This window comes from Artemia sp. Qi Xiang Cuo, chromosome 4 (genome assembly GCF_049724085.1).
Source record: "Artemia sp. Qi Xiang Cuo chromosome 4, ASM4972408v1, whole genome shotgun sequence".
NCBI lineage: Eukaryota > Metazoa > Arthropoda > Branchiopoda > Anostraca > Artemiidae > Artemia > Artemia sp. Qi Xiang Cuo.
In genome coordinates, this window is record NC_142797.1 from 63,134,275 (window position 1) to 63,159,629 (window position 25,355).

The 25,355-nt window shown below is 35.7% G+C and overlaps 1 protein-coding gene and 1 pseudogene across 2 annotated transcripts in view; both read left to right on the top strand.

The window, feature by feature from the left end:
• LOC148953315 (NHL repeat-containing protein 2) overlaps window positions 1-25,355 on the top strand; it is a 217,865-nt gene that overhangs the window by 163,831 nt on the left and 28,679 nt on the right. For both annotated transcript variants that reach the window (XM_089088480.1, XM_089088479.1), the window contains exon 7: window positions 9,454-9,554. In XM_089088480.1, coding sequence (XP_088944606.1) covers window positions 9,454-9,554 — 101 coding nt within the window. The remainder of the gene's footprint in view (window positions 1-9,453; window positions 9,555-25,355) is intronic.
• LOC148953318 (dnaJ protein homolog 1 pseudogene) lies at window positions 15,995-20,195 on the top strand (annotated as a pseudogene).

The window sequence follows — 25,355 nt, forward strand, 5'->3', positions numbered from 1 at the left end:
TCATACTCTATATTCCTATTGCACTGATGTGTGATTAGTCGCTCTTGCTAATTTGTTGTCAGTTGTAAGGGATAAACCAACGATACATCTGAAAGTCGTTATTTTGTCATATTAAACAAAAAAAACAAGTTTTTTTTAACTGAAAGTAAAGAGTGACATTAAAACTTAAACCGAACTGAAATTATTCCGTATATGAAAGAGTCTGTCCCCTCCTCAACGTCTCGCTCTTTACGCTAAAGGTTTTTATTGTTTAAAAAAATAGAGTTGTGAGAAAGAGTCAAACTTTAGCGTAAAGAGCGAGACGTTGAAGAAGAGACAGCCCCTTTCATATACGGAATAATTTTTGTTCGTTTTAAGTTTTAATGTCGCTCCTTACTTTCAGTGAAAACAATTTGTTATTTTATTTAATTTTTGAACGTTTTTGAATTAATGGGGGTTTGATATTGGCTCACCGTACATGAATAATTGAAACAAAATTTGCATATTAATTTTACTTTTATTTGGTTAAATGGCTTTCTCGAAAGTTGTTTAATTTTATTTACGAACGTTTTTAATTAGTAATAAATATGCGTAACTTACGAATAAACATATGTAACAAACTTCTATATTCATATATTTTTAATACGTAGATTAGGAGGTTTGCCCCCTAGTCAATACCTCGCCTTTTACGCTAAAGTTTGAATTTTGTTCCAATTCTTTAAAAAGAATTGGAACCCCCCACCAAAAAAAAATTATACACACTTCCCAACGACTTTCAGTATTACGTACATATTGGGTAGATTTTATAACCTAAAGACCATTTACCAGGGGCTGTGGGGTGTCATGTTATCTCAAAAGGCATAGTTACTGGACCTTTCAACTATGCTGAACAAAATGGCCATCTCAAAATTGTGATCAGAATATTTTGGGAAAAGGGGGGAGGGGAAGGGGGGCTAGCTACCCTCCGATCTCTTTATTTACTTTGAAAGGTAGAATTTTGAATTTACATTTGAATGAGCCCTCTCCCGATTTTCTAGGACCTTTGGTTTTGTACGATCACCCCTGGTGAAAAAACGTTAGCCCGCGTCCGTGATCTTTCTTCTGGCAAAAAATAGAAAATTTCAAATTTTGCTGATAGGAGCTTCAATTCTCTACATCAGGGTTCTCTGATACGCTTAATCTGATGTTGTGATTATCATAAGATTCTTTGACTTTTAGGGAGTGTTTCCTCTTTTTCAATAATCAGGCAAATGTTTTCAGGCTCGTAGCTTTTGCTGGGTAACACTAAACTTAATGAATCTTATACATTTGGAATCAACTTGATAAGCTGGATCTTTTGATATTTCTACTGATATCAAAATTATGTTTTTAAAGTCTCAGTTACTACTGAGCCGCGTCGCTCCTCGTGACGCTGTGTTGTGGTAACAGTTCTTTACTACGAACTGTTTGATTGCAAATAACTTTTGTCGAAAGAACACATTATAAAGTGTAGTTGTATACTTGTGTACACGATTTTTCAATGATTATTAGTAGTGACGCCATGATTACTTCTATGATATGCCCTCCCTTTTCCATAGGATTTCTATGACATGCCCTTTGACGTCACGCGACACACCCTCGCACCTGTACAATACAGTCAGCTGTTGCTACCGGATCCCTGTTTCTAAGCAGGATATCAAGTACATGTTTCGTCATGTGACACACCCGCTTTGTTTTTCTATGACAGCCCTTGCAAGATTCCAGTTTTATTTTATACGATTACCTGGAATATGGTCGGGATAATACATAAGTTCAATTAACAGGAGGAGCTCTTAACTCCTCGTACCTGCACAGTGCAGTCACCTGTTCTTTTAAAGGGAACACACTTGGCAAGACTTCTTTGGTGTCACAACACACCTCTTTTCAAACGAACTGGTCTAATAAGCTTGACGTAGTTTTATGTAACCCTACGTCAGGAACCCATGGGGGAATCCCCGCTTATAACGTAACGACAACTCACACGTTGCGTAATTATTATGCAACACTGTCATGTGATACTTTTTTTCGTCCGAAACCCCCAAAGTATTTTTCTTCTTCATTAACTTAATGACGGCACACACTTTATGTAAGATCAGCGCATCTTACGCATGGACGGGACATCCATCACTACCAGATAATACCATTTTGACATTTTTTGCCCAAAAGCCTCAAGACATTTTTTTTCGGCGTTTCATTTTTCGCTCGAAACACCTTTCAAAATTTTTCTTTTTCTTTTTCTATTGTTCATGTTCAAGGAGTAACACACGCCAGGACTCGTAAGGTTATTCCTTTCCAATGGCATTGTGCCTTAACTAGAAGGACTAAACTGTTATTCACAGTATTTTGTATCTGGAATCATGTTCTAAAACTAACCTATTGCGTGACAGCTAAGATTCCCCATTTCTAACAAACACTAGAATGATGTATTATTCTCCCAATCTGATACGATCTGGGGGATATTTACTCTCAAGATATTAATAAAGGGAAATGTGCGTCGCATTCGTGCTAAAGACTACATCTTAGAAACACAGATATTGTAAATAAAAGGTTTTATTATTTCAAATAAATTAATAAGCAATAAAACATAGAGAAAAAAAAGCTAAAAAAACACGACAAAAAATAAAAGTGGAAAAACATATCATACTATACACAAAAAAAAAGAACCATGTATCATAGAAAATTAGGGATCCTAGAATGCACCCCAGTGGGGTAAGAGGGAGGGGGAGTGATATTAGAGATGGATTTAAAGCGTTTTAAGACCTTTTCAGGAAATGCTCTTTTTTCATTAAGATAAATTTATGAATATTTAACAATATCCTAACAATAGGTTCCACCCCTCCTAGCATTAATTTTCAGAGGGTGCCTTGATAATAGTTTCAATTTTTAGGCATTATTGTGGCTTATAAAAGGATAAAATGTAGGTAGGAGGAGGTGTCAGTAGAGGAAGGGAGAACCGTTTTTTCCGTCGCCAGCTCAACACTGCCTTTTCTATTCATAATTTTTTTTTTTTTTTTTTTTTTAGTTGCGCAAAGCAGTAATTTCCAAGTGTTTAATTTTTGAATGTTTTCTTATTTATTGTTAGCATGCCTCCCTCCGCTAGGGTGCCGGCCCGCTCGCTGCCCACCTCCGAGGGAGTGTCCAGTCCACCGAGCGGTTTGTCTCACCCATGACACAACCCCAGGGAGACATTTTGAGCAAAAACATCAAAACACGCAAAGGCGGGAAAGTTTTATTTCAAGAAATTCTTCTTCCTACCCATCCCGCGCACTGTGTAGGAGTTTGCTCAGTGTATACTCATTCTGGGGGGGGGTGGAATCCGGACTTCGACTAGGCGATAAAGGAGGTTAAAAAATGGTCTTGCTCGAGATAATTGAAAAAGTAGTAATAATAGGGAAATTATCATAGAATTTCTAGGATATACCCCCCCCCCCCCTCTGACGTCACAGCAACCCTGTTCTAGCGCTCAGCCAGCAAGATTCCCATCCCTGGCAGGCCACTCGAGATTCCAGGTGTTCTAATATTTCTTCTATATTGGCATGATTCCTAGCCATTTTGGTACATTGTTTTTCTGGAAGACCCCCATTATTTTCGGGACTAGGTCTAATATGAATGACGCCATTGTATCTCGCAAGCTAGACTAAAAAAAAAAACATGTGGGAATCCCCAAGGCACGGCACACACGCGGGTCCTGCGTAATAACGGCGGTGCACATCTTAAGCAAAGATACCTAATGAGAGAGGATGGAAAATCATCTTGCGAGAAGAGTAGATACCCAAACATTAAAAAGAATACTTATGGTCCAGAGTGGAATGGTGCTGTCACATTATTTTAAGATCAGCACCAGTCCTCGACATGACACCAGTCCTCGCCCCCCTAGGGCCCTTCCAATGTTTTTCGCTCCGAAATAAACTTCTCGAATGCCATTAAACACTATATCGGTGAAAACAGAGCAGCCCCCCCTTTCTTTACTGGTATTTCATACTCTAAGCATTTTACCTCACAATGTTACAATATTACTGCCTCTGTGACACACCTCTGTCGTCGCCCCATCTCCCCCAAACACTTTTCAAAAATTTCTTGTTAAGATTTTTATTTCAGCTCATTCATTCGGATTTTTGCAAGGAATTCACGCCAAAGTACCAACCTATAACTACTCTCTAGCAGCCCTCAGTCATCACCCCCCCCCCCTCAAACACTTTTCAGACATATATTGTTAAAATTTTTATTTCAACTCATTCATCTGGGTTTTGGCAAGCAATTCATGCCACAGTACCAACCTATAACTACTCTCTAGCAGCCATCTGTCATCGCCATATCTCCACCAAAACACTTTTCAGACATTTCTTGTTGAAAATGCATTCATTCGGGTTCTCGTAAGCAATTCACGTCACAGTACCAACCTATAACTACTTTCTAGCACCCCACAGTCATCGCCCCATCTCCCCCGAAACACTTTCCAGACATTTCTTGTTAAAAATTTTACATCAAGCCATCCATTCAGATTTTCGCTAGCAATTCACGCCACAGTACCAACCTATAACTACTCTCTAGCAGTCCTCTGTCATCGCCCCATCTCCCCCGAAACACTTTTCAGACATTTCTTGTTAAAGGTTTTACTTCAAGCCATTCATTCAGGTTTTCGCAAGCAATTCACGCCACATTACCAACCTATAACTACTCTTTAGCAGCCCTCTGTCATCGCCCCATCTTCCCCGAAACACTTTTCAGACATTTCTCGTTAAAGATTTGATTTCATCTCATTCATTCGGGTTCTCGTAGGCAATTCACGCCACAGTACCAACCTATCACTACTCACTAGCAGCCCTCTGTCATCGTCCCATCTCCCCCGAAACACTTTTCAGATATTTCTTGTTAAAAATTTTTACTTCAGGTCATTCATTGTGGTTTTTGCAAGCAATTCACGCCACAGTACCACAGTATAATTGCTCTCTAGCAGTCCTCTGTCATCATCTCATCCCCCCCCCCCAAAACGCTTCTCAGATATTTCTTGTTAAAAATTTTATTTCAACTCATTCATTTGGGTTTTGACAAGCAATTCACGCCACAGTACCAACCTATAACTACTCTATAGCAGCCATCTGTCATCGCCCCATCTCCCCTTAAACACTTTTCAGACATTTCTTGTTGAAAATGCATTCATTCGGGTTCTCGTAAGCAATTCACGTCACAGTACCAACCTATAACTACTCACTAGCAGCCCTCTGTCACCGCCCCATCCCCCCAAAACACTTTTCAGACATTTATTGTTAGAATTTTTACTTCAAGTTATTCATTTGGGTTTTCGCAAGCAATTCACGCAACAGTACCAACCTATAACTACTCTTTAGCAGCCCTCTGTCATCGCCCCATCTTCCCCAAAACATTTCAGACATTTATCGTTAAAAATTTGATTTCATCTCATTCATTCGGGTTCTCGTAAGCAATTCACGCCACAGTACCAACCTATAACTACTCACTAGCAGCCCTCTGTCATCGCCCCATCTCCCCCAAAACACTTCAGACAATTCTTGTTAAAAATTTTTACTTCAATTCATTCATTCGGGGTTTCGCAAGCAATTCACGCCACTGTACCACAGTATAATTCCTCTCTAGCAGTCCTCTGTCATCATCTCACCCCCCCCCCCAAAACACTTTTCAGACATTTCTTGTTAAAAAAATTATTTCAACTCATTCATTCGGGTTCTCGTAACCAATAGTACCAACAGTACCGATACCACAGTACCGGTACCCACGGTACGGGACCCACAGTACCGCACTATAACTACTCTCTAACAGCCCTCTGACATCGCCCCATCTCCCCCAAAACACTTTCCAGACATTTCTTTTTTAAAGAGTAACTTCAAGTCATTCATTCGGATCTTTGCAAGTAATTCACACCTTAGTACCAACCTATTACTACTCTATAGTAACCCTCTGTCATCGCGCCACCCCCTCCCCCCCCCAAAAAAAAAACTTCAAACATTTCTTGTTAAAAGTTTTACTTCAACTCATTCATTCAGGTTCTCGCTAGCAATTCACACTATAATGCCAACATTATTACTGCCCCCTGTGACACACCTCTGTCATCGCCCCATCTTCCCCAAAACACTTTTCAGACATTTCTTGTTAAATGTTTTACTTCAAGTAATTCATTCGGGGTTTCGCATGCAAGTCACGCCACAGTACCACTCTATAACTACTCTCTAGCTTCCCTACGACACCCGTCATTATCATTCTAAACGTCTTGTAAAGTTTGAAACACAAAAACCCACACAGACACACACACAAAAGCACACACACACACGCAGAAAGCTCACACACAAACAAACACAAAACACACACACAAACACACAAAACACAAGGACACACACACACACAAAACACACACACACACACTGATTGGGATTAATAGACGAGGCCCACATCGAGTAGAAATTGGCATTTGTGGACATAAAGAACACACACTCATTTGTTAAAAATATTTAGAAAAATCCTCACGGTCAAATTTAACCTTAAAAAATATAGAAGACTGAACACTAAGACTCACCAGAAGAATATCAACAAAATTAAATAACGATTCTGTAATTGATTTATTTGGCAAAAGGGAAGGAGATGGTATAAATTACTTAAGAACACCAGTAGCCTTGTTCTGTATCTTTTGAAGCGGAATAAGATTAGACTGAAACAATTTGGGTAAACCAATCCCGCATAATCAAAATTGTACTAAAGTACAGACCTTACTCAGTGCTTACATTTACTTAAGTCATAAGTAAGGTATTAAATGTCTTAACCGGCTCATAATACCAGTGTGTCGTGATACTTTCGCACGAACAATATTGATGTGATCCTTCCATGAAAGATTCTCGACGATTACCACACCTATTTAAGGAATATTTCTCACTCTTTCATTAGACGATAAACCGTTTTCAACCATAAGACAAATGTATGTTAATTTCGGAAATTGTACCCAACTCTATAATAAATAATAAGTTTAGTTTTTTTCTTATTAAGCACAAGTCTATTGTCATCAATCTATTTCGAAATGAGACTGTATGCATGGAAAATATTTATTTGAAGCTCATTTAAAGAGTAATCACACACAGTTTGTATCATCAGCAAACTGTGTATCTAGAGAAACTGAGAATGTAGCAAAACGCAGATCGTTAATATTAAGAAGAAAGAAAAGAGGGCCCAAAATTGAACCCTGAGGGACACCAACCGATGACAAGAGTGGAAGGAAAGAAGAAGCAGAATTATTAATTAAAGTGACTTGTGTTCTCCCAGGAAGATATGATTTTACTAAATCAAATCAGAAATTGATTCAAACGCTTTTTTGAATGTCCAGGAACAGGCTTGCAGGAATTTCTCCTTTGTCAAGATAATCACTCGCAAACTGGTTAATAACAATTATAGGATGCTCAGTCCCATGTCCCTTTTAAAAACCAAATTCAAGCATTGAAAACAATTCTGATTTTTCGATAAAACTATACATCTGATTATATAATGCTCTTTCTACAATTTTAGAAAACGCAGACAGTATTGAAATTGGGCGATAGTTAGATGGATAATTACGGTCATCCCCTTTATGTAGAACAATAACTTTTGAAACCTTAAAAGGACCGGAAAAAACTCAGGTCTGAATTATTAAATTTATTATATGTGTAAATACAGTCGTGATACCAGGCAAAATTACTTTCACAAGATTAGAAAAAGAACCGTTTAACGCTTCAGAATCGCCACATTTCATAAGCGTAACAATTTTCAGCACCTTGGATTCATTGACTGGAGACAGGTTGTCTAAAGGCTGTGGTAGGTACTTACGGTGGGAATCATAATATGACAATGGTGATGATAAATTTGTTTTTTTTCACCTATACTAACAAAATGATGTTAGTATAGTACGCCGGCAATTTCATTTTAATTATATTCCATAATCTCATCTTGGTCAATCATTCCAATCGGTTTTGAAGACTTCTTATGTTTCCCAACTAACAAATTAATTAATATTCATGTCTTTTCTCTCCATTTACGAGACACAAACAGATATTCTTCGTTTACAGCATTTTGAAATTTTTCGAGAAACATCACTTTAGCCTCTTTGGGGCACTGTGATTCCAGAATATAACTCCAATCCATTTCTGACAACTGATTTTTAAGATTAAAAATTTTAACTTTACGAAAATTCCTCTGTCAATTCCTCTTTCAAAATTCTAAAATTTCATCAAAAAAAAAAAAGAGTGCAAAGAGCAAATAATGGGCAAAAAGAGTGCAAATCCGGTCCGTGGTGTGAATGAGTGCAATGAAAAAAAGAGCTCACTTCATACGGAAAGTGTGCCCGTTGGCAACCCTGTTTTCAGTTCCATTACCTGGGGACGAGATTACCTACCAGACCAAGAAGAATTGCTTCAATGATAGCTAAAAAAAGATCATTTCGCAACAAAATAGTTAGCTTTATTTCCATGTTTATACCTTTTTATCCAGTTGCTTTGGTGTTCTCGTCGAAGCAACTCTATTAGCTTTTGTGACCTATGAGGATCAGTTGCTACAATTGTACTTTATTAATACTGGTTGTGGTTTAGGTGGTTTTTAGAATATGCTAGTTTTTATCTCTGTTTCTTCTGTGCTAAAGACGCCTCGTTTACGTAGAGGTAAAATATCTACGTTATTTTCGTTATTCATATTTTCTCTCTACTGGTCGCAGTCTCTTTTTTTTCTTCATTGAGTTGTTTTCTCTCTCTCTATTGTTCTAAATCAATTTAAATTTAAAAAATTTGCTATAAATGAGTTTAAGTTATAAGAATTTTAAGTTTAGAAGTTCCGATGTTTTAAATATTATCACAGGCAAAGCAATTCACAGCGTTAGGCTTCATAATGAAATTCTTGTCCTTCACAACTAAAATTAGTTTAAACTTTTTAAAGTTTGTTATAATTAATTATAATTAAACAATTTTAAGTTTCCTAGTCCTTGCACTTCACAATTAAAATAAAATTTAAAATTAGCTATAAATTAGTTTAGGTTAAAATAATCTTAACCTTAGGATTGAAGAAGTTTTAATCCTTATCACTATTAAAGTAATTCAGAACCTTATAAGTAATTCAGAACCTAGTAATTATAACTTGACAATGAAATCCTTGGACTTCACAATCAAAATCTTAAATTTGTAATGTTAATTTAAATTACAGCTTCATAATTACAACTAATTTTATAGTTTTAAAAATTGTTTATACATTAATGTAAACTAAAATAAATTTTCTGTTTGGAATTGAATAAGTTTTAAATTCTTTTCACAATCAAAATAATTCACAACCTTACTTCACAATTTAGTCTTTGTACTTCACAAATACAACTTTGTGCTCCATGATTAGAGCCTTGAAGTTTCTACTCTTATCAGTTTCCCTTGCTCCTTGGTCTTTTTATTATGAAGTACTTATTTTTTTTTTCATTCTTTTTCTTAGGTTGTTCACTGAAAGATCATGTGTTGCCCTAGTTGGCTCAGGAAATGAAGAAAATCGTAATAATACATACCCACATAAGGTGGGACTTGCTCAACCTTCAGGTAAAACTATTATTACGTTTCTATTTTTATACAAATATAATAAAACTCAAATGGAAAATAAATTTTTAAGTTGTTTTTCCTTTTAAGTGTGCCTTGAGTGGGTAGCTCATGTACTGACAAGTGCTTAAATGTAAACAGTCTTAGAAATACTAAAGTTTATTTACAATAATCACGCTTAAGTAACCATTTGGCTGCTGAGTTGATTGATGCTGTGCATGGTAAAACGGGGTCTGGGGTAAGATTCCGGCTATCGTAACTTTTTCTAGAGCTTTGTCCTTGTTACGCATTATTAGTATTTTATATTGTTCCATTTATCATGGTTGCAGCCCATTCTACAACCTAGTAAAGAATGAACCACTACCCATAACAACTGCAAGTTTAAGAATTATTTTGAAAATACTGTCTAGTGAAAAAGAATTGGTAGTTGAATCTTATTTAGGAATCGTCGTAGGATATTGGTATTAGGCCCATTTGAAGAGAAATTGTCATATTTAGCGCGTGTTTTAGTTAACAAAAGAGATTGGGCCACAGCAAAGTGGCATTTTCTGCCATTTTACCTACTTACCTGTACTTGTGGCGGGAATCAGGCGTTTCCACCTTATCTGGTATCAAGGATCTTCCAGATCCGTTTTGGACCACGTAGTACGGTCAGCTGCCAGGTGCTTTGCAAGTGGGAGCCATCGGGTTGTCCATCTGTGACTGAACTGTCTGAACCCCTCATATAGGCTCAAAATCTGATTTAACCAAGTTCCACCAGTTTTTCTGCTGATCTCCTTGGCGTCTCTTCCATGAGCTGAGGGGTTTAGCTAGATGGATTCGGCGAGTCAAGTACTCTTCTTGTGTTCATAAGACATGGCCTGACCATTTCAGTTGACGCTCCTTGATATTGTGCCATTAAAGAAAAATAAATAAATTATTTGCCCAAGGAGGGTCAAAATACCGGAGATTGTAAATTTTGATAGACACAATCAGTTTTTCATGGTCTAAAACCCTACACAAGAGCTTTTTGAGCTTCTCTCCTCACCTTGAAAAAGGGCTCTAAAGTATGATGCGAATTACGCAGTGAGCTCCGTGTCAAAACCTATATCTTATGTTAGTGCTATTACTTTTACTCAAACCGCTCTTTAAGAGTTTTGTTTTCAGGCACCGGCTTTGAAGCGTGTTTTGGGTGGGTTTGACAACAGTCGTTTTCAGATTCTCCGTGTTCAACACAGCGAAACTTTAAAGCGTTTTCATCTTGCGAGTTCCTAGCGTGCTGGACACGGGTTCCTCAAAATTGTCACGCGCCAGAATAGCATAGTTGAACATGGGTTTTAGAAGACATTCGTCGGTCGTGAACACGGAATTCAAACGATAATCTGCACGACCCGTGTTGAACTCCTTGTTGGATGTGGGTGGCCTGATAACAGAGCTAAAGTAAGATTTGGTTTCACAATAACTGACTTTAGGTTATGTTTGCTGACGTTTCGGTTACAATTTGTCGATGTTCGTCCGTTATTAGGTTGCAGCTACCGCCACAACCACGATTTTAACTTTTTGTACTTAGACGGTGACATGACAGTTAGCCCAGAGTTTTGAATTTCAACTAACGTTTCGCTGTTAACAAACGTCTTCTTGACATTTCCAGAAAATGTCTCTCTAACCAGCAGTTGAGGGGCAGTAATCTGAGGAATAGTAGATCGCGCTACCTTGCTTTTCAGCCGCCTGTAAATGTACATTCGTTAGTTTAACAAGGAAACCACATTAATCGTAATTAACCAACCGAGTTAATTAAATATAACATCCAAGGTTACCTCTGTGTGATTAATTTATGGATCAATAATACCAGTAAATACCAGGAAAAGGCTTTTTGTATTCTAACATTTTGATAAATAAACTGCTGTGGTTCTCCTCTTACTTATACTCCATACCTACCAGATGTTTCTGCAATATAATAAAAACAGGTGCTGGAAAATATTTCTTTAAACACGATAAGACAACTTAAAGATTTTAGGTTAGAGCTACCGCTGGGCCATGATTCACAAAAATTCGAAAATGGAACAGCCAATTCCATGTTTTTATATTGATCCTATATATAATTGTTCAAGCCAAGAGACTGTAGGTTGTCCATATAGGGGTTTGGACAAGGCTGTTCTAATAGTATACTTTGTGTTTTGATCTGACTCTTTTTTCAGGAGCTATGGGCTATTGTATTTCTTAGTATGGGACGTGATCGTCTCTTACTTGCTACCGCCTAAGTTGCTAGCTACCGCTGTAACCCGGATATATGCAGTGGTTTGTTTTTCTAATGATCACCTTTTGACATAGTGCTTTATTATAAAATTACAAACAGGAAAAAGCTTACGGCTTTGGCTTACTTGGAATAGTGAGAGACGATTCTCACTATGTCATTATATCTCAAACAAGCAACTTTTCAAAACATGCTTGTATTATCTTAACTTTTAGTTACTAGGTGCCGCGGTTTGTTCTTTACTAGGTTTCAGCTGTATCCGATGGAACTTACACTGTCCCAATCTATAATTAACTATTTGGATCCTTTATGTATTTCTTATATTATCTTGACAAAAGATAAGCGCGTATAAATATTGCATGTACTTCTTACATTATGTACTATTACAACCTACGATTATGGCCTCATTCATCAAGCATGTACATGAAAATGCAGCTTTTTGTAAAAATTTCTTACTTTAAATATTTTTTTTTATTAAAAATGCACTAGATGTGACAATTTCCTTTCAAATGAGCCATTAAACAGCTCTGTATGATTGCTCTGTATAAATATTGCCTTGCTGGCTGCGGAGAAAATAGACAAAAAAAAAAAAAAAAAAAAAAAAAAAAAAAAAAAAAAAAAAAAAAAATGCAGTATATAGTAGTTCTGACCACTTTTCTTGTTTTTCAAGCCAATGGATTTTCCTCGTTATTCAAGCCAAGGAGCTGTTATTTTCTTATATAGGGGTTTCGGACAAGGCGATTCTAATAGTATACTTGTGTTTCGACTTGAGTCTATTTTTAGAAGTTATGGGCTATTTTATTTCTTAGTATGGGACCTGATCGTCTCTTATTAGGTTGCTAGCTACCGCTGCAGCCCTGAAACTGCTTAACTGCGTGGTTACCGGCTGACACCATCTTTTGGAGTTATGGGCTATTACATTTTTTAATGAGGGACGTGGTCGTCCCTTACTAGTTGCACTATTCCCCTGATGAGGAACTTTTCGAAAGATACTTGTATTATCTTAAAAATTAGTTACTATAGTAGCAATTTCCTTTAAAATGAGCCATTAAACATCTCTATGATTTTTCAGTGTCCTGCTAGCGGAGAAGAAAAATCGGCAAAAGAAAAAAAGTTGCTGTCGATGCAAAATATCATGGTTTCAGCCACTTTTCTTGTTTTTCAAGCCAATATATTTTCCTTTTTGTTAAAGCCGATGGAGGGTAACTTTCCTATATAGGGGTTTCGGACAAGGCGGCTCTTATAGGGTACTTCTTGTTTTTTTATCTGACTCTATTTTTAGGAGCTATGGGTTATTGTAGTTTTTACTAAGGGACGTGGTCGTCTCTTACTAGGTTGCTAGCTACCGCTGCAACTCGGATATTGTGCAGAGCTGACTTGTGTCTAGAAAAAGCCGAAGGCTTTATCCTGTGTGCGACGTAAACGAATTTTCTGCACATCGCATACAAATGTATGGGGCAATATCCAGCTATTAGTAGCCGAAAATTTAAGAGCATGTTTTAAATCCTTTAATAGGGCTTTTTACATGGATTACTTTAGAGTGGCTTTCATAGAGCACAATTCCTTGCAATGTGTTCTTACAGCCGGGTTCTATGAAATCAACACATTCAGTTATTCAAAACTGACTATAGAGATGACAATTTTTCTTCCTATGTCTTTGTATTTTAGTTGGATGACGCTCTATGAGTTTAACTACCTCTGCAACCATGATCATGGAAGATATATATAATATATATATATATATATATATATATATATATATATATATATATATATATATATATATATATATATATATATATATATATATATATATATATATATATATATATATATATGTATATATATATATATACATATATATATATATATATATATATATATATATATATATATATATATATATATATTTATATATAGACATAGACATATGTATTGACACAATAAGAAGTGCTAAAACTGAGGTGTTTACAAGGTACATAAAAATTGCACAAAAACGAACTAAACAATTACTTTATGCTGTTAAACATACCCGTGAAAAGGGAACAAGAGAATGCTGATACCGCATTATGCGGCAGTAAACTGACTCCAACTTGTTCTCTTTTCTGGTGAGTGTGCTCGGGGGAGGATACACCTGTGCTTTGAGCTTCTTAGAATATATTGTCCAAATTCGATTGTAATATTTTGGCGGCAGTTGTGGAGTGACTCGAGTCCCAGTAATTCAATGGTCTTTTCATAGGAAGTCAAGCTTTTTCCATAAATAATTTTACAAGCACGTATTTGTATGGCTTCAATATCTTGGCTTAGCTCGTAGCTCAACTGGGACACTCCAAACAGGACGCTTGGATTGTAGTACAGGCAGAACGTAATTCATGTAGGCTAGTTTCATTGACTCCCCCTGAAACCGAACCTTTTCATTGTAACAAGCGATTGCAGGGCAACGTAGTCTTTGCGGAATAGCTCATTCGCATGACTGTTGAACCTGCAATCAGTCGAGAAACATCCAACATCTTTTCATTGTTCACAGGCTTGAAGTGAGGTACTTGCTCTTGTAAATCAGTTTTTTGAGGGTTGAACGTCATTACCTTGCATATCATTTCATTGAGAGTGAGACTTGCTAGTTCACAATCGGTGCAAGACGTACTCGTAATGCTAGGGTCAAATCACGGCACAGCGAAGTCTCCTTCGAGTACATATTTCAGTAAGAAGAATAAATCATTCACAAATTTGTATATATCCTTGAAAGACCGAAGGATGTAGTTTATGACAGCCATAAAAACGATACCAGCAAGTTTGGTACCTTGAGGCGCGTCACAGGTAATTGGAAGAAATGAAGAGTTCGTGTAATTGTCGTTCAAGGCAAAGCTATTCTGAATACGGCCAGACAGGAAGTCGGAAACTATAAGCAACAGGTCGAAAACAAGAAAAAAAACCTTCGGTTTTTCTTCACAGTTCTTTGCAATGAAACTTCAGGGAAACTGCAAGGAAACCCTGCAAGAAAACTTCACAGTTTCTTGTCAAGAAAAAGCCTTTGGCTTTTGGCTTTTCCTTGGCAGGAACTAGTAAAGAACAAACTACGGTGTCATCACTGTTACCAAGACTCTTTAAAGCATATTTGATTCAGCCTCGCAGATCTCCTAACTTTTCTTAGGAGCTTTGATCGCTTACTCGACCAGTCAGCCTTTAATAATAGTACAAACGTCATTGCAACTAACGCCATCATATAGTTTTACTATAACGTGATTAATGATTGCGACCTACGATTATGACGCCAATCATCATCTTGTATACGAAGCTTGATTTTAATTTAAATTTTGCGTTTTATCAATTGCAAAAGCAAGCATATGTAGCAATTACCTTTAAAATAAGCCAATGTTCTTGACAGAACTTTCGGGAAATAAAGAATGTTGAAAGAGATACACCTATTTTTATTGAAAGACATAAACCAATTTTTTTTTTTTTTTTTTTTTTACGAAAAACTAGTTCCATATACAGATGACGCTATACTTTAAAGGGAGTCTTGGGCTACAGTGATGACAACGTAGTTTGTTCTTTACTAGTTCCTGCTAAGAAAAAGCTGAAAGCTTTTCCTCTGTGTAATGTTCGATCTTAAGTCGTGGTTGTAGCAAAAGCTGCAACCCAGTAAAAGACGAATACGTCCCAAAGTAACAAAAAAAATCGCCCAAAAACACATATAAATAGGTTTTGTTCTCATTATTCAAGGTTAAGGTCAACAATATCACATGCAGATGTTTATTTCTCATTATTCAAGGTTTAAACTCAACAAGACTTTCACAAGACTTACAGAACCAATCTGCAAACAATGTTAAGCTTAAAAATACTTTCACAAGGCTTACAGGACTAATCTGCAAGCTAGTCCATCTTTAAAGAAATATCAATGATAGTGTATATTATAGAAAAAAAGTCAAGAGAGATAAAAAAAAAGAAAGGAAAAAAGAAATTGCTGTAAGATATAAGATACTTTGGTCAGATTATAGAATGATCAGCTGAAATAATGTTATACAAAAAAAATCCTCATTTCAAAATCTCTAAGAATATTATTTAAAATGCAAAAATATTTATTGTGTTTAGCAACAATTTTACTTTTTGGATTGAAACTAGAAAAATACCAACAAACATAAAGTTTATTTTTATTTTACTTCAGGTTTTAAGGATTAATTACACCATTTTATCAATATAAGTTATTAAGATGTTTAACAATATGAAAAAAGATTTCTATAAGATACTTGGAATATCCAAATTTACTTCAGATGATGAAATAAAGAAAGCCTACAGGAGATTAGCATTGAAATACCACCCGGACAAAAACAAAGATAAGGGAGCAGAAGAAAAATTCAAAGAAATAGCAGAAGCCTATGAAATACTTAGTGACAAAAACAAAAGAGATATATTTGACCAATATGGTGAAGAAGGGCTAAAAGGTGCTACAGGATGGCCTGGACGAGGAGCAGGTGGTCGAGATTTCTCATATGCATTCCGTAGCGATCCAAGAGCAACGTTTGATCAGTTTTTTGAATCTGCCAGCCCATTTGAGGCCTTTTTTAATTATAGTCGTCCAGGTGGTGAGGAAGAACACGAAGAAACAGATAACACATTCGGTGGATTTGGCGGCCTTGATAGGTTCTCAAGTTTTTTGGGTTTTCTTTTCAAGTTTTGGGCTTTTCTTCTTTTTTGGCCTTTGTGCTTTTCCCTTTTTTTGGTCTTTGTACGTTCCATTGTTGACCTTATGCCACTTTTGATTTTCTTCTTTTTTTTGGACAGGGCACTTCCTCAGTTAAAGCTACTTTTGGCTTTTGGCTACTTTTGGCTACGATAGTTACTTGTGAACTGCACTTCTCACGTGCCTTAGGCGCTATATAGCATTCTAAATAAGGGCTATTGCAGCTCATACGGGCTGCATTGCCAAAATAAGTGAATAAATACGCTGATCTCAGCAAATACTGTTTTAAAAAGTGCAGATTCTCTATATGTTTATTGAGTCAAAAGAAACATACATTAAGCAACAATAGAAAAAAACATCATCCCATTTCTTTTGGTCATCGGAAGACGTTATTGACCATTCAGAGACGAGGATTCATTGCTAATTTTTATTTCGAAGCCCTTAAAGACGTCTCTATGACGTTTCAGGACCCCAATGGTGGTGAAGAAAAAAGTGAAGCATCACTTTCATGTTTTTCATGTTTCATGTTTCATATCTTTAAATCACTGAAGTGGCAAGTAGCCCTGAACCAAGCAACCATCGCAGATTTCCTTATTTGTAAGACAGTTCGGAGATGAACGTTAGGAATACGGTAAAGACATCAGAGTAGTTGTCATTGGCTTGCATAGAAGCCAAATTCGTGTACGTTACCTTGGAAAAGAAATTTTGTTACAGACAAAAATTTCAAGAAACATCCACAGATGAAAAATTGATGAACATTGTATTCTTAAAGGAAAACTAGCTTGACTAAATTAGTTGAAGAGAATGGAAAAAATACACTAAATAATACACTACCTTCCTTGGCTTAAAAGATGTATTTCGATAAACTTAGTGAATGAACATTCAGTAAAGCCATCTTTTATAGCTACTTAACATATATTTTCCATATTAAATGTGCGTTGCTTAAATTTTTATAGAAAGACCTAATACAACAAATTAACCTGCACATTTTATGGTGAAGAGGGCAGTGTTTTAGGAAACTAGAAAAGTTTTAGGACGAAAAAGGGACTTTACTTGTTGCCGAAGATGGGGATTGTAATGCGTCTATATGGAGTTTTCGACTATTATAATTCCCAAGGTGCAGTTTTCATTTCGATCTGACGCCCTTTTCGAGGGGTCTCAGACTTTTTTTTCAAAATTCCCGGAAATTATTTTCGCCATCAACTTCTACCACTAGGACTAATCAAAATAATAGTTACCAATCCTGAATCACCTTCAAATAGCAATTTTTCATCAATTGGCAGCCGTTTTTTTCCCAAACGTGTTCTTAAATTTCCAGTTACTATGGGGTAGAGTTCTTTCAAGTCATACCTTGGTACGTCAACTATTAGTGTTATTTAGCTTATCTTACGCTGCCACCCGCTTCTCTTCCATTATTTTATCATTATTAAAAGTATTAATTATCAAACACTAATGCTACATTGTATATGACAAACGTCCCTGAAAAGGACATTAAACATATTTTAAAACCATTGGTATTTTAGAACACGATAAACAAACCCCCATACATCTTGTTATAGGCCTTAAATCAAATCTTCCAATTCTTACCTCCCTTTCTGATTATATGACGACTTTAAGTAAATTGTCTAAAATTTCAAACTTAACTGTCAAATAATTTAATTTATAAGGTTTTCTTCTTCGTATAAACTTCACGATCTTTAACAAGCACACAGTAACACTAGAAAAACTATCCTAGTATGCATAAGGCAATTTCTGCTCATTGATATATACCGATATATACGCATAAAAATAAAAGATTTCACACATTTTTCCCTTTCTGGATTCTAATCCCCTAAAATGAATTTTATTAATTGTGTAATTCCGTCTAGCTAAAAGTTGTATAATGTTAGTAATCGGAATAATGACACTTCTTGACAACTATGGTCCCAAGTCAGCCCTGAAGTGGGCTGCTACAGCTAGATTCGATTTCTGGGTCCCGTATTGCCCAACTAAGGTCAAACCCACTGCACCACCATGGGATTTAGAAATGATATTGCCAAGTATGTAATTCGTCTTTAAATGTGACTATTTTTACCTTTTCTTATACTTCTTAGACATTATTGTGAATTAGTGGACTAATTTTATTTAGCTGTTATGTATAAAGCCTGTTCAAATATATATAATATGTCGAAAAATTTGTTATCAAATGAAAAAATTCAATAATAAAGATTCGACCAAACAATTAAAAGAAAAATGGTTTGAAAACTGAATAAGAAGTGCCCATTCATTCAATAAGATTTAAGATTTCAATTAGAAAAAAAAGTAATTTCTAAAAGTTGTAACTTATACTTGAAATTAAACAAAAGCAATGAAAAAGAGAAAAGGGAGAATAATCATAATTACCATTCGAATGCGAATATTTCCCGTGTCAGCAATCAAAATAGAGCCGTCTAATAAGACACAGACACCCTGGGGTCCATTAAACCGCGTAATGTCCTTTGGACCATCTAGATATCCTCAAAAACTGCAACCAACAGTTTTATTCAACATAGAAACATAGATTTAATACATGCATAGATAGAAAGATTTATAAATTGATATGTATCTATCTACTCACTTTAAACGAGTAATCACATATGTATTTATATATTTATATTTTTTTTTAAATTGGCTCCCTGAGATTTACTGGCTGGAAAAACGATTGAGGAAATTTCACAAAAGACTGCGAAAATTCGTTTATAACCTTAATTTTAGAAAACAAAAATTTTCATGTAAATCACGTCACGATGACGACCCAAAAAATGCAAATCCACAATTGTCGAAAATCGTTGATCCCTCCTACCTCAATGGATCTGTTAGAAGAAATACTGACAGACACAACCAATTATGGCAAGGGTTATATGAGAATGCGGAAGTTGAGGATGATGTAAATCAATGTGCTACCTCACTGGGGCAACAACCTCCTAACGTGCAGCTCATTTTTTCTGTGCCAGATGGTGTGGATTATAGCTTACAAAAAACAGTTCAAATAGGAATAAATTCTTCTATTAAATAGTGAAAAAACAATGATAAAAATTCTGGATATTTCGGTCATATATACAGTGACCGTCATCAGCAAAAGTACTGTATTCCTAAAAGTAGCATTTCTAGAAGAAGTACTCGCAAATGGAAGCATTCTAAATTAGTTACATAATTTGCTGTGTGAATTCGTTTTTCTTTAGCTGTTCGGAGTCATTTGTCATCTTTTATAATTTTACATACATCATATATAGGCTACGAAAAACTAAGAAAAAAGTTGTACATACATACAATACATACACCCGTATTTTTTGGGGATGGGTTGCGTCTCTATATGCTGATGATATTATTTCATTGACTCCCTCTAAAGATAGTCTAATTAAGAATTTTAGTTCCCTTTCTAGTAGGCTCGGAGGCCTTTTTTAGAGGTTAGCAAGATAGTGGCCTTTCTACTAGTGTTAAAAAAATGTTAAAAAAAAAATGTTTAATTCAGAGTGATAATGCTATAATTATAGTTAATAGTAGTAGATCAGTTGGAAATAATATACACCGGCTATGCTTGTTTCAAACTAATAAATGTATTGAATTTTTAACCCTATTAGACTAACCCACACATTCTACAATCTCCCATTAAAACCTACATTGAAAAATAGGTAGTTCAAAATGGGAAGAGATCAATATTATTCGACCAAGAGGTATGCACGATATTGATTTCAGTGCTCTGAGGATATAACGTGTATTAATGTGTTTATTAATAAAAAAAATATACTATCTTTATAAGTGAGCAATAATTGTGTATGTATGTATTTATTTATTTTTTTCTCGAAAACGGCTCCATATTTTTTGGGGAAAATTGGCATCGTGAGATATTCTGATCTAAAAAAAACAATCTAGATAGGCCTGAAGTTTGAGAAAATTTGTTAACAGCCTTAATTTTAGAAAAAAATATTTATGTGAGTGACGTCAATTTTATATACACCAGTATTGCTATGACGTTGTCACACTTGTGTGGAAAAAATGAAGGTTTTCATGCATGGAGAAGGTTATATTAAATTACTTGAAGAGCAAAAAACTGGTAATTGAAAAAATATTTGTATATATTTTGACAATGGATTACAACAATTCAAAAACCTTAAAAAAGAAAACCAAAAGTTTGAAGCTTAGTAGAAATCGTTGATAGAAATCGGAGTTGATTCAATAATCAAATATCTTTGAAAATACAGCCGTATGAAAAGACATTAAATTGCGTAAAGAGAAAAAAAACTGGTAACGGCCAAAATATTTATATATATTTTAACAAGGGATTGCAACAATTCAAAAACCTTAAAAAAAAACAAAGGTTTGAAGCTTAGAAGAAATCGAACTTACTTGAATAATCAAATATCTTTGAAAAGACAGCTGTATGAAAAGACAGCTGTATGAAAAGACGTTAAATTGCTTAAAAAGCCAAAAACTGGTTATTGCAAAAACTTTTCTGTATATTTTAGCAAAAACCTTTGCAAAAAAAAACGATTCAAAAACCTTAAAAAAGAAAACCTAATGTTTGAAGATTAGTAGACAATGGATTTTAGAAATTGGACTTAAATCTCAAATATCTTCGAAACTACTTCAGTATGAAAAGATATCTCAGTATGAAAAACTTGTCTAGAGATAGATAGACACAAAAAAAGGAAAACTTACAAAGGTTATAAATAATTATTCATTGAAAGGAAAAGAATTTTTTGTCCCACCACCTGAACAATTAATAATATACAACCTGGACCGTTATGTAAAATTAGACCAATAAGGGCAGCTAGAGTAAAATTCATTGGCAATTATCTGAAGCTGTTTGAAGCAAAGGACCATCATGTAATACTAGACCAGTAAGGGCAGTTAAAGCAAAGGTTATTGGCATTAAATTCTCAATGTGTAAAAATCAAAAACCTGGACCGCCAAATGAGATAAGACCCAAAAAACGGAAATTTACAGGTGTTATAAATGATAATTTGTTGGAAGAAAAACAAGTTTTCGTCCCACCACCTGAACAATTAACACATCTATAACCTGGATCATCATGTAATACTAGACAAATAAGGGCAGCTAAAGCAAAAGGCATTAAGGAATTGTCGGTAGTAATGAAAATCCAAAATAAAGAAGAACGAAAATTTGGATTAGAAGATAAGCGACAGCGAGAATCAAAACGTGTCAAAATTGAAAGTGATAGCGAGGAGAATTAATATGATGATTCTTTGGAACCACCTGAACTATCAAACGTGATAAGACCAAGAGAACAACCCGAACAAAATAAATTGACAACGGGTGATAATCAACAACCTGGACTACCAAATGAGACAATACCCCAAAAAAAGAATTTATAACTGCTATAATTAATAAATTTATTGGAAGAAGAAGAGGTTTCTGTTTTCTACTACATGAGCCATTAACAAGCTGACAGGATGAACCATCATTTAAAGCTAGACCAATAAGGGCAGCTAAAGCAAAGGGCATTGGCCAATTGTCTGAAGTAATGAAAATTAAAAATGAAGAAGAAAGAAAATTGGGGTTAGAAGATAAGCGAAAGTGGAGTCAAAACGTTCTAAAATTGAAAGTGATAGTTATAATAGTTGGGTATGGAATTTAGACATGGATAAGGTCATCAATGCTTACCATGCCTTTTTTTTTAAAGAATAAGTTTCGGCGATATGTATTTCATAATGACAAAAGACAAGCCGGGGAAAATGTCGACGTTCAATGTTTTATAAAAGCTCCTAGCCATAAAATCAAAAAGTTTGGGGTTTTGCTCTTTCTCACAACTCTTTTAAAAAACTAGCGTAAAGAGCGAGGCGTTGAGGAGGGGACAGCCCCTTTCATATACGGAATAATTTCTGTTCGTTTTAAGTTTTAATGTCGCTCCTTACTTTCAGTTAAAAAAAAAATGTTTTTTTTTATTTAATAGCTATAAATAACGACATCAGAGTTTTATAAGGACGTTAGCCAAGAACCTGATACTGTATCAGCGTGTGTTAAAAAAAACGAAGGTTCGGTGTTATGTTTTTCATAATGACAAAAGGCAAAAGTTAATGTCCAATAACAAAAAACGTAATTTTACAAAGGCCCTAATTCTAAGTTTAGGTCATTTAAAATATTTAAGGGGTTGATTGATGAAAATGAAGCACAGATAAATGTGATTAGAAAAGCAGGAAAAGTGAGCATCGCAACAGCTAAAAAAAAGACATGGAACAAACGTCAGAGAGAATCACATTGAATTATAAACGAAATTTGAACAGTGATCTGTGGTTGGAAACTGGAAAAGACGTATTTGTTATCTATAATGCCTTAAGAAATTAAATGAGATGATGTATGAATCTAAACTGCTAATGTAAAAGGCGTGGAAAAAACTTTCTGAGATAAATATGAACAAAAATGGACAATGAAATCTACGGTTGGAAGACAAGGATCAGCGATGACTGACCGCAAAAATGATATAATGAGATCAGGAGCCGAATACCGGAGCCTGGCGGCTTTGCTGTCGGGCTCTGGCACGTGGCAGGCTTCTATATATGGTTTCTCATTGTCGCTTGTCTTCTAACTGCTGACAATTTTATTCTGTTCTTTATCTCATGACGTTATCACAGGTTCGATACAGCCACCCTGGGAAAAATACGAACTCTTCCTTAAAGTTGTGACATATTTATGACATATTGGTCTTTGTGCCCAAAAACGTCAATTTGCCGATTTCGAGGTCAGACCCTGTCATTGCTATGCGACAGGCTTTTCTATATTGATTCTCATCGTCACTTATCTTGTAACCGCAGACAATGTGAGCCTCTTCTTGATGTCTTGGCGTCAGCATAGGTTCGTTACAACCATTATGGGAAAAACACAAATTCTTCTTTAAAGTTGTGACCTATTCAGATTGCGTTCAGTGGCCAGAAATGTCAATATGCCAGTTAAGAAAAAAAAATTATGTAGTCGATTTCGATACGGGCCCCGGCACTCGACAGGTGGTAAGCTTGTATATATTGATTCTTGTTCTATGTAACAACCTCCAAATGAGTGAGATTTAAAGTGAGATTTTTTGTTTGCTACTCTTTCTTAGGGAAAATAGAAGACACCCAAGGAAACACAAAGAGTGTTGAAGAGTCCTAGTAACTTGTAATAAAGAGTTGTGTTGTTGTTAGCATCTTTGTAGATTAGCACTGGGTTTTGCGCCACATTTTGTTGGCGTCGAAGATTATGATTGTGTTCTTATATCGTAATATTTATTTTGTTCCTCACTTTAATTTTTTACCTCGTCTTATTTTTGCTTTCGCTGTTCTCATAGCAGCACAAGTTTTTGTCTTTCACTACATTCTTAACACGTTCTGATCACGTTCAGTCTCTGACCTGTTAAGAGCTATCTGTGTTAAAAAAGGATTATATTTCGGAATCAATTAGAGACTAAATATATTTCGTCATTGACATCTGACCGGTATACAATAGTTCAATTTTAAGCCGGATTAACATTGGAATATATTATAACATTGAGAGTGCAGACATATGATGCCTTGCTTGATTGGATTGAGTTTTCATTTGGATTGAATTATTTCATGTGGATAATTAGAAGGCGTTTATTGGAAAGTGGGGGGACTTAAAAAAGCCCCCTTGAGGGCAAGTCATTGTTTTGTGACTTTACTTTAAGATTTAATTACGCTTAGAACTACGATGGCTGAAAGTGAAAAAATTATTTTGAATCCGTTACTGAATTGTTTAACGAGAGCACTAACAGATGGAATAAAATTGGAGTGTATCGTAAAAGCGTGTGTTGCTTTCTATACACATGAAGATTTTATAAAGGCAAAGCGAATCCTTCATACTGAGTTGAATATTACGAATTGTCTTGTGACCTACTCTAAAGATGAAGACAATATCATTGAAATATACAAAATTCTAGTTTCAGCTGCGAAAAATAATGTGAGCATGCCAAAATTTGTCATCTTTAACCCCTGCTCGGTTCCGGTCATCGGAGATGTGGTGAATGCAACAGTTACTTTCAAAGTAAATGAACACTATTGGAAGCTTGATAATTTTTGGCCACCCAGTCTACACCAGCCACCAGTATTTTCACAAGCAGTCGTCGTGCACCTGAAACGTCCAAGCCCAGAAACTCTACTTATTTTGTCGTCTTGAAAAATCCCCCCAAGGAGCTCAATGGCCCAAATGACCGGAAAGCTTTCATAGACAGTTTCTGTGAAAATACAAATGACATTAGTGACCTTCGCAAATCTGCAAACGAATGGAAGCTTGGGGTCAGGTCAAAAGCTGCAGCAGCGAAAATCGTTGAGACAGCGAAATCTTCCAAGCCTCATCTCAAAATTGGTGTTCGAGAACCCCTGCACATAGCTGTGCTTCGAAATTTGCCTGAGGATATAAACTGTGAAAGACTAAAAAATCTAATCCCTAATAGTACGAAGACTGAACACTGCAGAAAATCCCGTTCTTTCAAAGTGTATTTTAACACTCTCAGTGAGCTTCAACAATTTCTGAGTGTTTTGGTGATTATCGGCTACGAGCGTCTACCTGCTGATCCGTTTAAGTTCTTGTCAAGACGATGCTATAACTATCACAAAATCGGTCATCTCGCTTCCCAGTGTACGGCTGAACCTGTATGCTCTAGATGTGCCTCAAGTGAACATCGTTCTACGCGAGATGAACCATGCAGACAGCCAACATTCTGCGTTGAATGCCAAATCGGCAGTCACACGTGTTACAGTGTAAAATGTCCCACAAATAGTAATCCACAAAAGAAATGACATCTGAAGCTTTGCAGTTAAATGTTTATCGTGGACCATTAATGGCTTGTTCACGAATAAAATTCCAATCTTAGATGTTTTATTTGAGCAAAATGAAGTTGTCTGTTTACAAGAACACTTCG